This window comes from Nicotiana attenuata, unplaced genomic scaffold (assembly GCF_001879085.1).
Source record: "Nicotiana attenuata strain UT unplaced genomic scaffold, NIATTr2, whole genome shotgun sequence".
NCBI classification, from domain to species: Eukaryota; Viridiplantae; Streptophyta; class Magnoliopsida; order Solanales; family Solanaceae; genus Nicotiana; species Nicotiana attenuata.
Genome location: NW_017673268.1, coordinates 100,895 through 112,971, shown reverse-complemented (window position 1 = coordinate 112,971; position 12,077 = coordinate 100,895). Strand labels below are relative to the sequence as shown.

Here is a 12,077-nt window from a genome sequence, read left to right as displayed (position 1 = left end):
AAACCAAATCAGATCAAAAGAATCGAAATAAATTCAATAATCAGAACAGAAATCAAATTGAAATCCTAGAGTCATTATGAGTTACCCAATCGAATCCACCGAACAAAGATAACAAACTAAAACAACATCGCATCAATTGACATGAATAAAATGAACCCTAACGACGAACAATCAAGAAAGAACTTAAACTAAACTTAGGGCATTTGAATAAAAACTATACCTAAACTAATGACAAAATTGAAAAACAGTTTCATGTTATCAACTAATCATGGAGCAAGAACAATTATGGAATTACTTCAGAACAACACGAGAAAAAAAAAAGAAACAAACTCACTGATATGACTCTAGGGTTCTGCCGCCTCGTCGATTCAAAATTCAACCAACTCTGGCGAGATTCGAGTGCTTCTGGTGACGAATTCGTCATGAGGGAAGTGAGGAGGTCCCATGGTGTGAATTTGGTGATATTTGGGGAGTTTAGGGTTTTGGCCGGAAATTTGACCGGAGATTCGAGGAGTTCGAAGGGGATTCGAGGGACGGGGTTTGGGGGTTTGGAAAGAGGCCTTTGGGGAGAACATATGGTGTAAATTTGGTGAAGTTTGGACGACCTTGTGTTTTGGCCGAAATTTTCGATTTGAAATTCGAGATGATGGACCAAGTTTTGAGGGAAGGGAGTTGTGAAGTTGAAATGGGGAGAAGAAGACGATTCTGGGTGTATTTTTGGGTGGAGATGGAGACCAGCCGTCGCCGTGAGGCGATTTCCGGCGGCGGTTCAAGGCGGAGGACGGTAAGGTGAGTCTCTGAGTGAGTGAGGTGAGAGAGACGGACTAGGGGGGTAGGTGATCCGACATTTATATACTCCAAATCTAGGCAGTTCCGGACCGTTGGATTGATGAGATCCAACGGTCACGATTTACATGCCTTGAAACGACGCCGTTTTAGTAGGTTGACCTGATCAGGGACTTTGGCTGAGGTATGGGCCTGCCTAACGGGTCCTCAGGGGATTTAAAGCTTGGGGCTGGCTTGCAGCCCAAATAAATGGCCCAAAATTGTAAACAGCCAGAATTTCTCTTTTCCCCTTTCTTATTTAATTCCCTTTTTGTATATAATTTTCTTTTCTTTTAAAAATAAAAAAAAACCTGAATTAAAATCCTAAGGACCTAGTTAACAAAAACCCTAAAACCAAAGGGGAAAACGGGGGGGCGCGTTGGAGTCTAGAGAGAGAGAGGCTCTGGAGATTTTTTGCTTCCTAGAGAGAGAAAGTCAATTTTCCGGCAGCCATGGCCAATTTGGCCAGCGGCCAGCCTTCTTCTCCGGCTGGTCAGCCACCTCCCATCGTCGCCCAGCCCCCCACGACTTCCAACAACAATCCCCAGCCCCTAGATTACTCGAAAATTCTAAAACCTGCTACGATGAACAGTGCCATGCACGATCATGCCAATATGGTTAATGGACAAATTGTTGTGAAGTTTACTGAAGCTGAGGTAGAGAGAATGAATATTATTGAAGGATTACAATATGCTGTTGTGTGCAAATTTTCATATGGTTGGCCAGAGATCAATGAGCTACGTCGAATAATACCTATTCAATGTGGAATTGAAGGAGAATGTAACATAGGTTATCTTCGTGAAAGACATGTACTGATACGATTGTCACTTTGGCAAGATTTCGTAGATTTCTCATCAAAAGGAGTGAATTATGTCAAGGACAAATTTGGCAATGAGTACCAGCTGAGAACATTGATATATGATCACAAGTTTAAGGTTGGAGAAGAAACACCAAAGGTAATGGCATGAATTTCATTCCCCAATTTGTTGCCTACCTATTTTGTCAAGGAGTGTTTATTTTCCCTAGCCTCAGCAGTTGGTAAACCACTGCATCTTGACATGGCAACAGTGAACAAAACGAGACCTAGTTGTGCAAGAGTGAAGGTGTTAGTGGATCTCCTAGCAGACCTACCTAAGAAGGTACGTATGGATATTGTAAATGAAGGAACTGGGGAGGTGAGAGCTGAATGGGTAAATATCAATTATGATTATTTTCCTAAGTATTGTAAGGAATGTAAATTACAAGAGCATGATATGATGGACTGTTGGAGACTTCATCCTGAACTAGTGGAGTCTAGAGTGGACAAAGTTGTAGGAAGGAGTACTGAGCAAGGTTCTGCAAATCAACAGGGCCCCTTAATGATTTTATCAAGTGGAAAGGTTGTAGGTAATGTGGCAGGTAAGGGTAAAAAACAGTGGAAAGAAGTAATGGATAATAGAGCTAAGAAGAATGTAACATCAACTGGAGTACAAATTGCTACTGGAATGGATTTGGTTCCAATTGCTCAAGCTGAAGGACAACAAGTACAAGTAGGAAATAAATTTGCACTACTGGGATTGGAGGCAGATGGTATTGATATAGAAAAGGAAGTGCAGAACAAGGCTCAAGCATCAGGGAATATAGGTGCTCAAGTGGCAATTCAGAATCAACAATTAGCTTTAATTGATGAGGTGCATGAAGTGATTCAACTGGACAAAGTGTCCCCTGCTAAAGGTGGAAGCCCGGGCACAGCACAGAAACAACAAAATCAAACAAGAAATAATGCATCAAAATTGAATCCTACAGCTCCAGAATTCAATTTAAGTTCAGCAGGTATTGGATCAACTAATGGTAGACCTGAATCAAACATAAAGGGAAAGGGAAAAGAAGAAACAGGAACCAAGGAATCTACAGCTCAGTGGGTGCAAAGAGCCTTCAATGCAAATGCAGGTGATCTGAATGTGGGAGTTAATACCTCCTGCCAGGACATTCCTTCACAGGACACATTGGTGGATAGGGAATTGGTTAATAATCCAAAAATCCAAACTAATGACAATTTTAAGTCAAAGGTGATTGATAGAGTACAATGGAGTGGTGGCAGATTATGGGAAAATCAAAGAGAAGAAGATTCAGATGCAGATGTGGTACCCCTTGGTGCTACAATTGATGAAGAACCAGTTCATGAGGAGAAGGAAGATGAGGAGCAAAGTGTAAATGGTGATGCCATTGTGACAATAGAAAACAATGTAAATAAGAACAGTACAAGGGTAAGTGAAGCACTCAAAGATCAAGCAGTAAGCAAAAAAGCACTTGATGCACCTGGAACTCTTGTTCAGAATTCAGAAGTCATAGAAGGAATAGGAGTGGAAGCAGTGGATCCTGGAGGAACAATAGAAGGAGCAATTCAGAACAATGTGGTAGAAGAAAGGCAACAGGATGTGGTAAAGGATGGGAATGGTGAGCAATCCAATAAGGCAGCAGGCACAACAAAAAGTACTGTTTCATTGGAGCAGAACCAATTAAAGGAACTGAAGAGAGGAGAGGAACAGAGTTTGCTGCATAATTCTCAACAGCAAATAGAGTTGAACACTGGTGGTGCAATAGAGAATGATGAAGCAGATGAGGATGCTTTCAGAAAAGGCTATGACATGGAGCAAGAATCCACAACTCAGAATTTTAAGAATATAGCTAAGCAAGGTGACCTTTCACCTAGGCATCTGGAAAAGGTGAAAACTGCAGTAAAAGGAGAGAAGAAACAGCAGAAAGAGAACACAACTCTCCCTGCAGGTGGAGTTCAAACAAGGAGGACTTTATCCCTTTCTCAATCCAAACAGTAATGGATGCTCTCATTTGGAATATAAGGTCAGTCAATACTCAACAAGCATTTGAAAGGCTCATCAAATTACATAGAAAGAATCATTATGAGTTCATTGGACTTATGGAACCCATGCAACAAGCTAGAATATTGGAAAGGTATAGAAATAGAATTGGTTTTGCACAGGTAATTGCCAATGTATCAAACAAGATTTGGGCTTTCATTGATGAAGTATATGAAGTAACAGTGGTGTACAATTTGGTCCAGCAATTGACTTTGAGATTGCTTCATACAGAATCACATTTTGAATTTGTTCTTACATTGGTGTATGCTAAGTGTGATGTCATAGAAAGAATTGAACTTTGGGATTCTCTGTACTATATGGCACAAGATATGACAGTTCCATGGTTAGTGGGAGGAGACTTTAATGTTATTTGGGATGAGGAAGAAAAGTTTAGAGGCCTCCCAGTATCTTTAAATGAAATAGATGATTTCAGGCATTGTATTAACACCTGCAACTTGATGGACTTGGGATTCAAGGGCAGTATATTCACATGGTGGAATGGAAGGGCAGAAGAAGATTGTATCTTTAAGAGATTAGACAGGTGTGTAGCAAATACAGAGTTTCAGCAGGCATTTCCAGGCATAGAAGTCCAGCATCTTTCTAAGATAGGATCAGATCATTGCCCTCTTCAACTCAAGTGTGATTTAGAGACTCCTCCTGTGAAGAAACCATTTAGGTTTTTGAATTTCTGGGTGGATCATGCATCCTTCAAAGAAGTGGTGAGACAAAATTGGACAGCTGATTTTAGTGCAAGTCCTTATGTTATATTCAACCATAAATTGAAGAAGCTCAAGAAGGTATTATCAGAATGGAGCAAGAAAACATTTGGAGACATTTTTCAGAAGATTGCTAGTTTGGAAGAGGTTGTCCTTGTTCATGAAGCTGAATTTGAAGCAAATCCTACTAGGCTAAACAGACAAAGGTTGCAAAAAGTACAAGCTGAGCTCATTAAATTCTTAGCCGTGGAGGAAAAATTTTGGAAACAAAAAGCAGGAATGTCTTGGTTTAAAGATGGAGATAGGAACACTAAATTTTTTCATGCACAAGTTAGAGGTAGAAGGAAGAAGTTGCAGCTGTCCAGAATTCAAAATAGCCAAGGTGTGTGGATTGAAGAAGATGAAGACATAGCAAAGGAGGCAATCAAATTCTTTGAAAACCAGTTCACAGAAAATGCAGTCCCTACCTCCTTTGAAATCATAGAGCATGTGCCTTCTTTGATAGATATGGGACAGAACTCAGAATTGATAAAGCAGCCAACTTTAGAAGAGGTTAAAACAGCAGTTTTTGGTCTTAATGGGGATAGTGCAGGAGGACCAGATGGTTTCACAGGCAAATTCTACCAATCTTGCTGGGATATAATAGGAGGAGATCTGTTTGATATGGTAAGAGCTTTTTTCAATGGCCATGAGTTACTTAAGTGTGTTACTCATTCTAATTTGGTTCTGTTACCAAAGAAAAAAGAAGTATGTACATTTTCTGACCTGAGACCAATTAGTTTGAGCAACTTCACTAACAAGGTAATATCCAGGGTGATTCATGAGAGGTTGGTAGGTATGTTACCAGGTCTAATATCTGATGAACAATCTGGTTTTGTGAAGGGCAGGAGCATTGTAGAAAACATTTTACTCACCCAGGAAATAGTCACAGACATGAGACTAAGAACAAAGGCTGGTCCTAATGTGATTATGAAATTAGATATGACCAAGGCTTATGACAGACTTTCTTGGCTTTTTCTTACCAAAGTCTTGAGGAGAATGGGGTTCTCAGAGAGATTTATAGGCATGGTGTTTGGCATAGTGTCAAATAACTGGTATTCTGTGCTAATCAATGGTCAAGCACATGGATTTTTCACATCATCTAGAGGGGTGAAGCAAGGGGATCCATTATCCCCTACTTTGTTCATTTTAGCTGCAGAGGCACTATCAAGAGGTCTTAATGCACTGCACTTGAATTTGCACTTCCGTGGATATGGAATGCCTAAGTGGAGCCCAAAAATAAATCATCTTGCTTATGCAGATGATACTATTATTTTCTCTTCTTCTGATGCAACATCTTTAAGGCTTATCATGGAGGTTCTTGCAGCATATGAGAATGCCTCTGGACAGTTGGTAAACAAAGCTAAGTCTGCAGTTTATCTTCATCATTTAACAGACCTTGAAGTTGCAGATAAGGTAGAGAGAATCACAGGTATAAAGAGACAAGAGTTTCCTATCATATATCTGGGGTGTCCTATATTTTACTCAAGGAGGAAAATGGAGTATTATCAGCCAATGATTACAAGAGTAATGGATAGGCTTCAGACATGGAAAGGCAAGCTATTGTCAATAGGGGGAAGGGCAGTACTTATTGCACATGTGCTGCAGAGCATGCCAATACACTTACTCTCAGCTGTTAATCCACCTAAGTATGTGATCAATCGATTACATAAAATTTTTGCCCAGTTCTTTTGGAGCAGCTCAGTCACAGGAAATAACAGGCATTGGGCTTCATGTTCAACCTTATGCATGCCACAGGTGGAAGGGGGGATTGGGTTTAGGTCCTTACATGATGTTGCCACATCTCTTTTTTGCAAACTTTGATGGAATTACAGAACAAAACCTAGTCTGTGGAGTGCTTTCATGAGCCAAAAATATTGTAAAAAATTAAACTCTGTGATAGTTCCATGGAGGGAAGGCTCACATATATGGAGGAAGATGCTGGAGTGTAGGGAATTGATTGAGCATCAGATCATGTGGTATCCAAAAATGGGATCCTCATTATTTTGGTTTGACAACTGGACTAGTTTGGGGGCACTATACTTTCTGGTTCCTCAAGATTTTGGAATTGATGAATCTGTGCATAATGTATATGAGGTAATGGAAGGAGGTGGCTGGAATGCTGAAAAACTTTTTGAGTTACTACCTGAAGAATTTGCAAAACATATAATTCTGAATATTAAGCCACCTACAGCAGAAGGGATCATTGATACACCATACTGGATGTTAGAACCTAGGGGTTTTTTTAGTGATAGATCTGCTTGGGAATATTTGAGAAGGAGAGCTGATCCAAGGGCATCATACAGGATGATATGGGTAAAAGGATTGCCCTTCAAAATTTCATTTTTCATGTAGAAGCTGTGGAGGAACAAATTGCCTTTGGATGACTTTTTCAGAAGGTTGGGGTACTTGATGGCATCCAAGTGCTGGTGTTGTGCAGAACCTAAAGAGGAGACAACACAGCATTTGTTCTTTACTTCATATGCAGCAAACAAGGTGTGGAAATACTTCATGGGACATGCAGGATTGGCTATAGAAGGAATCACATTACATCAAGCCATCATCAAATGCTGGACTATAGATGTAATACCAAGACTGAAGCCAATTATGCAAGCATTGCCATCTGTAAGTGTCTGGGAGTTATGGAAGAGAAGAAATTGCTACAAATATGGAGATGCAGTCACTATCAACAGAGTGGTATACCAGATATCCTCTACCTTGCAGTCTCTCATTAAGGTTAGGAAGCCAGGAGTGCAGCAGGTCCCTCACAGGTGGCCAGACATGTTGAGGATGATGGAGCAATTCACACTAACTCTTAAATACACAAAGGTTCTGTGGGAATTTCCAGAACAAGGTTGGGTGAAAGTGAATACAGATGGAGCTTCTAGAGGTAATCCTGGTAGGAGCTCTATTGGCTTTGTCCTGAGAAATGAAGAGGGTGATGTTCTGTATGCATGTGGCAAGGAAATACAAGAAGGTACAAATTCAGTAGCTGAAGCCAAGGCCATTTATGAGGCTATGAAGTTCTGTGTGCATCATGACTATATCCTCATAGACTTACACACAGATTCAATGGTGTTAAAGAAGGCAATAACTGGAGAATGGAAGCCACCTTGGGTGATAGGTTCATTGGTAGAGGAGATTAGAGAATTAATGAATACAGCTAATGTAAAGCTGTCACATACTCTCAGGGAAGGTAACAAGTTAGTTGACCACATTGCTAATTATGCTCTAGACAATGGACCTATGGAATGCTATGGATTTCAGGAGTTAGATGTTCAGGGGAGGAGATTGGTGAACTCAGATAAAATACAATGTCCATATATAAGAGTTTCAGTTGCAAGGAGATAAGCAGGAGTGGAGTATGTGTATCAAAGGGGAAGGAAGGGACAAGGAGTCATTCAGATTATCATCATACTCAAATCCTTTTGGAGGAGAGTATGGTGATACAGATTTCCACTAACAATGTTTTCTTTTTTGCAGGTAGGAGTTTGGTATTATGGCATGTCATGTAATTCATCTGCTGTGGGTGGTATTAGTATTTCATACTCATTCCCTAGGAGATGAGGACATGGCATACATATATACTTATCTTTGGATGCTGAATAAATTTATCAACAGGAGACTGCCCAGAATGTTTAAAAGAAATGGGCAGGATGGAGCTGAGCACAAAGGAGGCTTTCACATTATAAAGCTGCTCAATAAGAGAAGAGAAAAACAAGATATAGTGTCAGTACAAGTTTCAAGCACTGTGAGAGCAGTAGCATGGACAGACAGAAAACTGGCACTACAGTCAATGAAATTGCCCAGAAAGTTTAAGAGAATTGGGCAATCACATAAGCAAAATGGAACATGGGATATAGGGAATCAGGCATATGAAGGCAGCATAAAAATTAGTTGTTGGAATATTCAAAGATTTGGCAGATACCATACTCAAATCCTTATGGAGGAGGGTATGAAAATGCCTTTTATGACTAACTATGTGTGTTTTTTTTGCAGGGTATGAGATTGTCATCATGCTCTTTCACTTGGCTAACTCTTACTTGGTGGTATTAGTACTATGTACTCAACCCAAGGAGGGAAACAAGTGGAGGAACAAGCATGATAATTAACACTGCTGAGCAAGATATGCCTAAAAGTGGGAGATCTACTGAAACTAGCAATCTTCAATATAGGATACTAGTCACAATTGAAGGGCAACAACAACATACAGAAAAAGGAAGCATTCAAACCTATGAGATCAAAAAGGCACACAGCCTGCAGACAGCAAAATTCCCTTCAGAATCAAGGGAACTCAGCTGGATGATGCACCTGTGGGAAAAAGCAATAAAGCATAAGAAGGGATACAATTCACAACATACAGAGATTCAGACACTCTTGAGGACTTATTATCCTCATGAAAAACAGAAATCAGTGAAAAAACAAAAAATACAACAAGATGAGGAGGGGAAGATCTTTATTCTCATAATAATCTGCAAGATTCGCTGGTATTGGCAAAGAATTTTGAGCAGCATTTCAGCAATATCGACTGGAACATCATCATGCAACACAAAGGAGGCAAAGAAGGGAAGTCAACTGGTCAGTAGCGGCACACACAGAGCTAGGCAACCTAATATATACCATCTTGGCACATGCTGTAGGCAAGATCGAACAGGAGTATCTTCAGGGGCAAAGGCATCACAAGCAGCAGCAACAGGAGAACATGGTGCAGCAATTGGTGATTCGAACAAGGAATTTGGCAAAGGTAGAGCAAAAGTGAATTTCAGAGAGGACATTTTGGAAAGCATTAAGAACTATGATAGATACAGGTGGGTTCAAACGGATACAATGAGTGTTATCAAAGGAATAAATACAATATTGAAGGTTACAAATGGAGACAACACGTGTACAAGGAAAATGAATCAAGAAATGAGGCTAAATCTGCAATTTAAGGTGCTGGAGAATAATTGGACGGAATGTGGCTATATTTGCAAGCAGTATGGAACGCTATGTTGGGCTTATAAGAAATGCAATTTGGGTATATTATTTGGGCTATTGGATCCGGACAGCATGTGGAATTACATTACATGGGCTAGTTTTTATTATACAAATATTAGTAGTAATTTTGTGATATCAATTTTGAGTAGACTACTCAATTTTGATAATAGGTTCTACGTAAGTTTCAAATTTTATTTCTTTCTTTATGCTAGATCATTGAACAAATTGTTTTTGATTATTATTTTATATATATAAAAACTAGCCCTAGGCACATTGCCTAGTGGATTTTAAAAAAAAAAAAGGGACCTAGTTAACCTAATTAACCCTAAATGATGATTACTACAATTAATTGAGACAAATTAAAAGAAACTAACAAAATTCAAAGCTAAAAGTCAAATTTTTATGATTTTCGTTTTTTTGTAAAACTCTAGCTCTTAAAATGTAAAATTAAATCCTAAATGCAAAAATGCAATATTTGTATTTTTTATGAATTATCTAATACTAAACATGCACACACAAATGCAAATACACAAAAATTACACAATTAAATCCTAAAAATCAAATAATAAAAGGAAAATCCTAATTTTAAGAATTTTGTAGGAGCAATTTAAGCGAGACAAAAATCACGTGCTCACAGCTGCCCCTCTTTGCTCGGAGACACGAAGGGTTTTCGGGAAAAGATAAATGAGCAAATATGAGAGATTTTTGCCCGCTTGGCACTCCATGAGAAGCAATTTTGAAAACCGTCTGACCGAACCCTGCTTCAAAGGTTGCCTACATATCCTTGGCTATAAAGGAATCAGGTCAGTGTAGTTCTGGAAGGTTTGGTAGCTGGGACTACCAGGAGCTGTGATTTTACTGATGTTGCTGCTGCTACTGCTTGCTGACCTCCTTATTACACCAAAAGGAAAATCAAACTAAGCTAGCTATGCCTATCAACTATGAGTTACAAGATTCCTATCTATAAGTCTCTTGAAGCTTGATCTTGAGTCTTAGCTGATTTTGCTGTGGACTTCGATCTGAATCTTGATGCTCGTAGGTTGTAGGTGTTTACTTCTTCATGCAGCGTTGGGTCAAAACAGGATCACCGGAGCCTGTGACTTCTATCAGATTTCGAGCAATCCGCATCCTTGTTTGCTTCACATTTGAGTCCATTTCTTTTGTTCTTTTCTTCCTTTCTTTATTCTGGAACGAAACTCACTCCATTGGTCATCTCGCACCCTATGTTTTGAGGTCAACCTGCTTTAAGATATCAAAACAAACAAACGAACGAAATTTTCTGCCTCAGTTTTCACTAGGAAAATTTCGTGAGTTAGTTGTGACACATATCTAAGCAGTCAAATTAGGATTGTGTATTCTTGTGAATGAATCCAGGTTATGCTGGAAAATGACCGAGTTATGCCGAAAAAAGAAAAAGGGTCTCGGGTTATGCCGGGACGAAAAGAAAAAGATCCTCGGGTTTTGCCGGGATTTGGAAAGAAAAAGCTCCTTGGGTTATGCCAGGGAGATCCTCGGTTTTTTGGCCGGGATTTGGAAAGAAAAAGCTCCTCGGGTTTTGCCAGGGAGATCCTCGGTTTTTTGGCCGGGATTTTGAAAGAAAAAGCTCCTTGGTTTTTTGGCCGGGAGATCCTCGGTTTTTTGGCCGGGATTTGGAAAGAAAAGGCTCCTTGGTTTTTTTTTTGGACGGGAGATCCTCGGTTTTTTGGCCGGGATTTGGAAAGAAAAAGCTCCTTGGGTTATGCCAGGGAGATCCTCGGTTTTTTGGCCGGTATTTGGAAAGAAAAAGCTCCTTGGGTTACGCCAGGGACATCCTCGGTTTTTTGGCCGGGCATTTGGAAAGAAAAAGCTCCCTTGATTATGCCAGGGAGATCCTCGGTTTTTTGGCCGGGATTTGGAAAGAAAAAGCTCCCTGGGTTATGCCAGGGAGATCCTCGGTTTTTGGCCGTGATATTTAAGGAATGGGATCCTATGCTACCATGATTTGTTTTTCTTTTGGGATTTTCATTTTTATTTCTTTTCTTCTTTCTTTTTCTTTTTTTTCCTCTTTACATGTTTTCCTTTTTATTTAGCAAAACGCATGAAAGAATTTGGGGGGGGGGGGGACTTCCTTTTTGGTCGTTTTCCTGCTGCAGAGTTGTTTCAGCGCTTGCGCATTTCATTTCTTTTGGGTTGCACCTGCTTCTTGCACGGTTTCTCTGAATAAGACATGTTTCCAACAAAGAACAATTTATTAGTTTGAAATGGTGGTTGGTTTTGTGGCCTCGATCATCCCAATTGCTTGATCCCGACCTCATTTCCGTTGAGAACTTTGCTGCTCGTTTGCCTTGAGGGTGAATTTCTTTTCAAACCGACAGGATTCAACTTTAGGACTTCATGATGACTCGCCCGTGTGGGCTCTAGCCTTTTTACTTTATTCTGCTCTTAGGACCTTTGCCTTTAACTTTCTTTCTTTTCCAATGTCTTTGCTTCAAAAGCATCAACCACCATGGTCAATCGGGATTGGACTGACGCATCCGCTGAGGCTGGGTATTCTCTTCGACTCTTGCCAGGCGGAGCCCTATGAAACCGGTCCTGCCACATTTTCTTTGTAATTGTTACGGAATCAGAGTTAAACCGAAAGGGATTCAAAGAAAAGTATGCAAAAGGCAAGCATATGATTTTA

At 40.0% G+C, this 12,077-nt stretch overlaps 1 protein-coding gene across 1 annotated transcript; it reads left to right on the top strand.

Moving 5' to 3' along the window:
- The first annotated feature begins 3,640 nt into the window (after nucleotides 1-3,640).
- On the top strand, nucleotides 3,641-10,806 carry LOC109215887. Its single transcript, XM_019380006.1, has 7 exons — nucleotides 3,641-6,159; nucleotides 6,274-6,754; nucleotides 6,797-7,732; nucleotides 7,922-7,932; nucleotides 8,060-8,309; nucleotides 8,495-9,455; nucleotides 10,790-10,806. The coding sequence occupies exons 1-7, from the start codon at nucleotides 3,641-3,643 to the stop codon at nucleotides 10,804-10,806; spliced, it is 5,175 nt and encodes a 1,724-aa protein (XP_019235551.1).
- Nucleotides 10,807-12,077: the final 1,271 nt, after the last annotated feature.

Excerpts from the sequence above, each read along its gene's own strand:
- LOC109215887 (XM_019380006.1), top strand. The coding sequence starts at position 3,641 with ATGGATGCTCTCATTTGGAATATAAGGTCAGTCAATACTCAACAAGCA. Across the intron at positions 6,160-6,273 it reads TCAGTCACAGGAAATAACAG|AACAAAACCTAGTCTGTGGA; the intron begins GCATTGGGCTTC and ends ATGGAATTACAG. Across the intron at positions 6,755-6,796 it reads CATCATACAGGATGATATGG|CTGTGGAGGAACAAATTGCC; the intron begins GTAAAAGGATTG and ends TTCATGTAGAAG.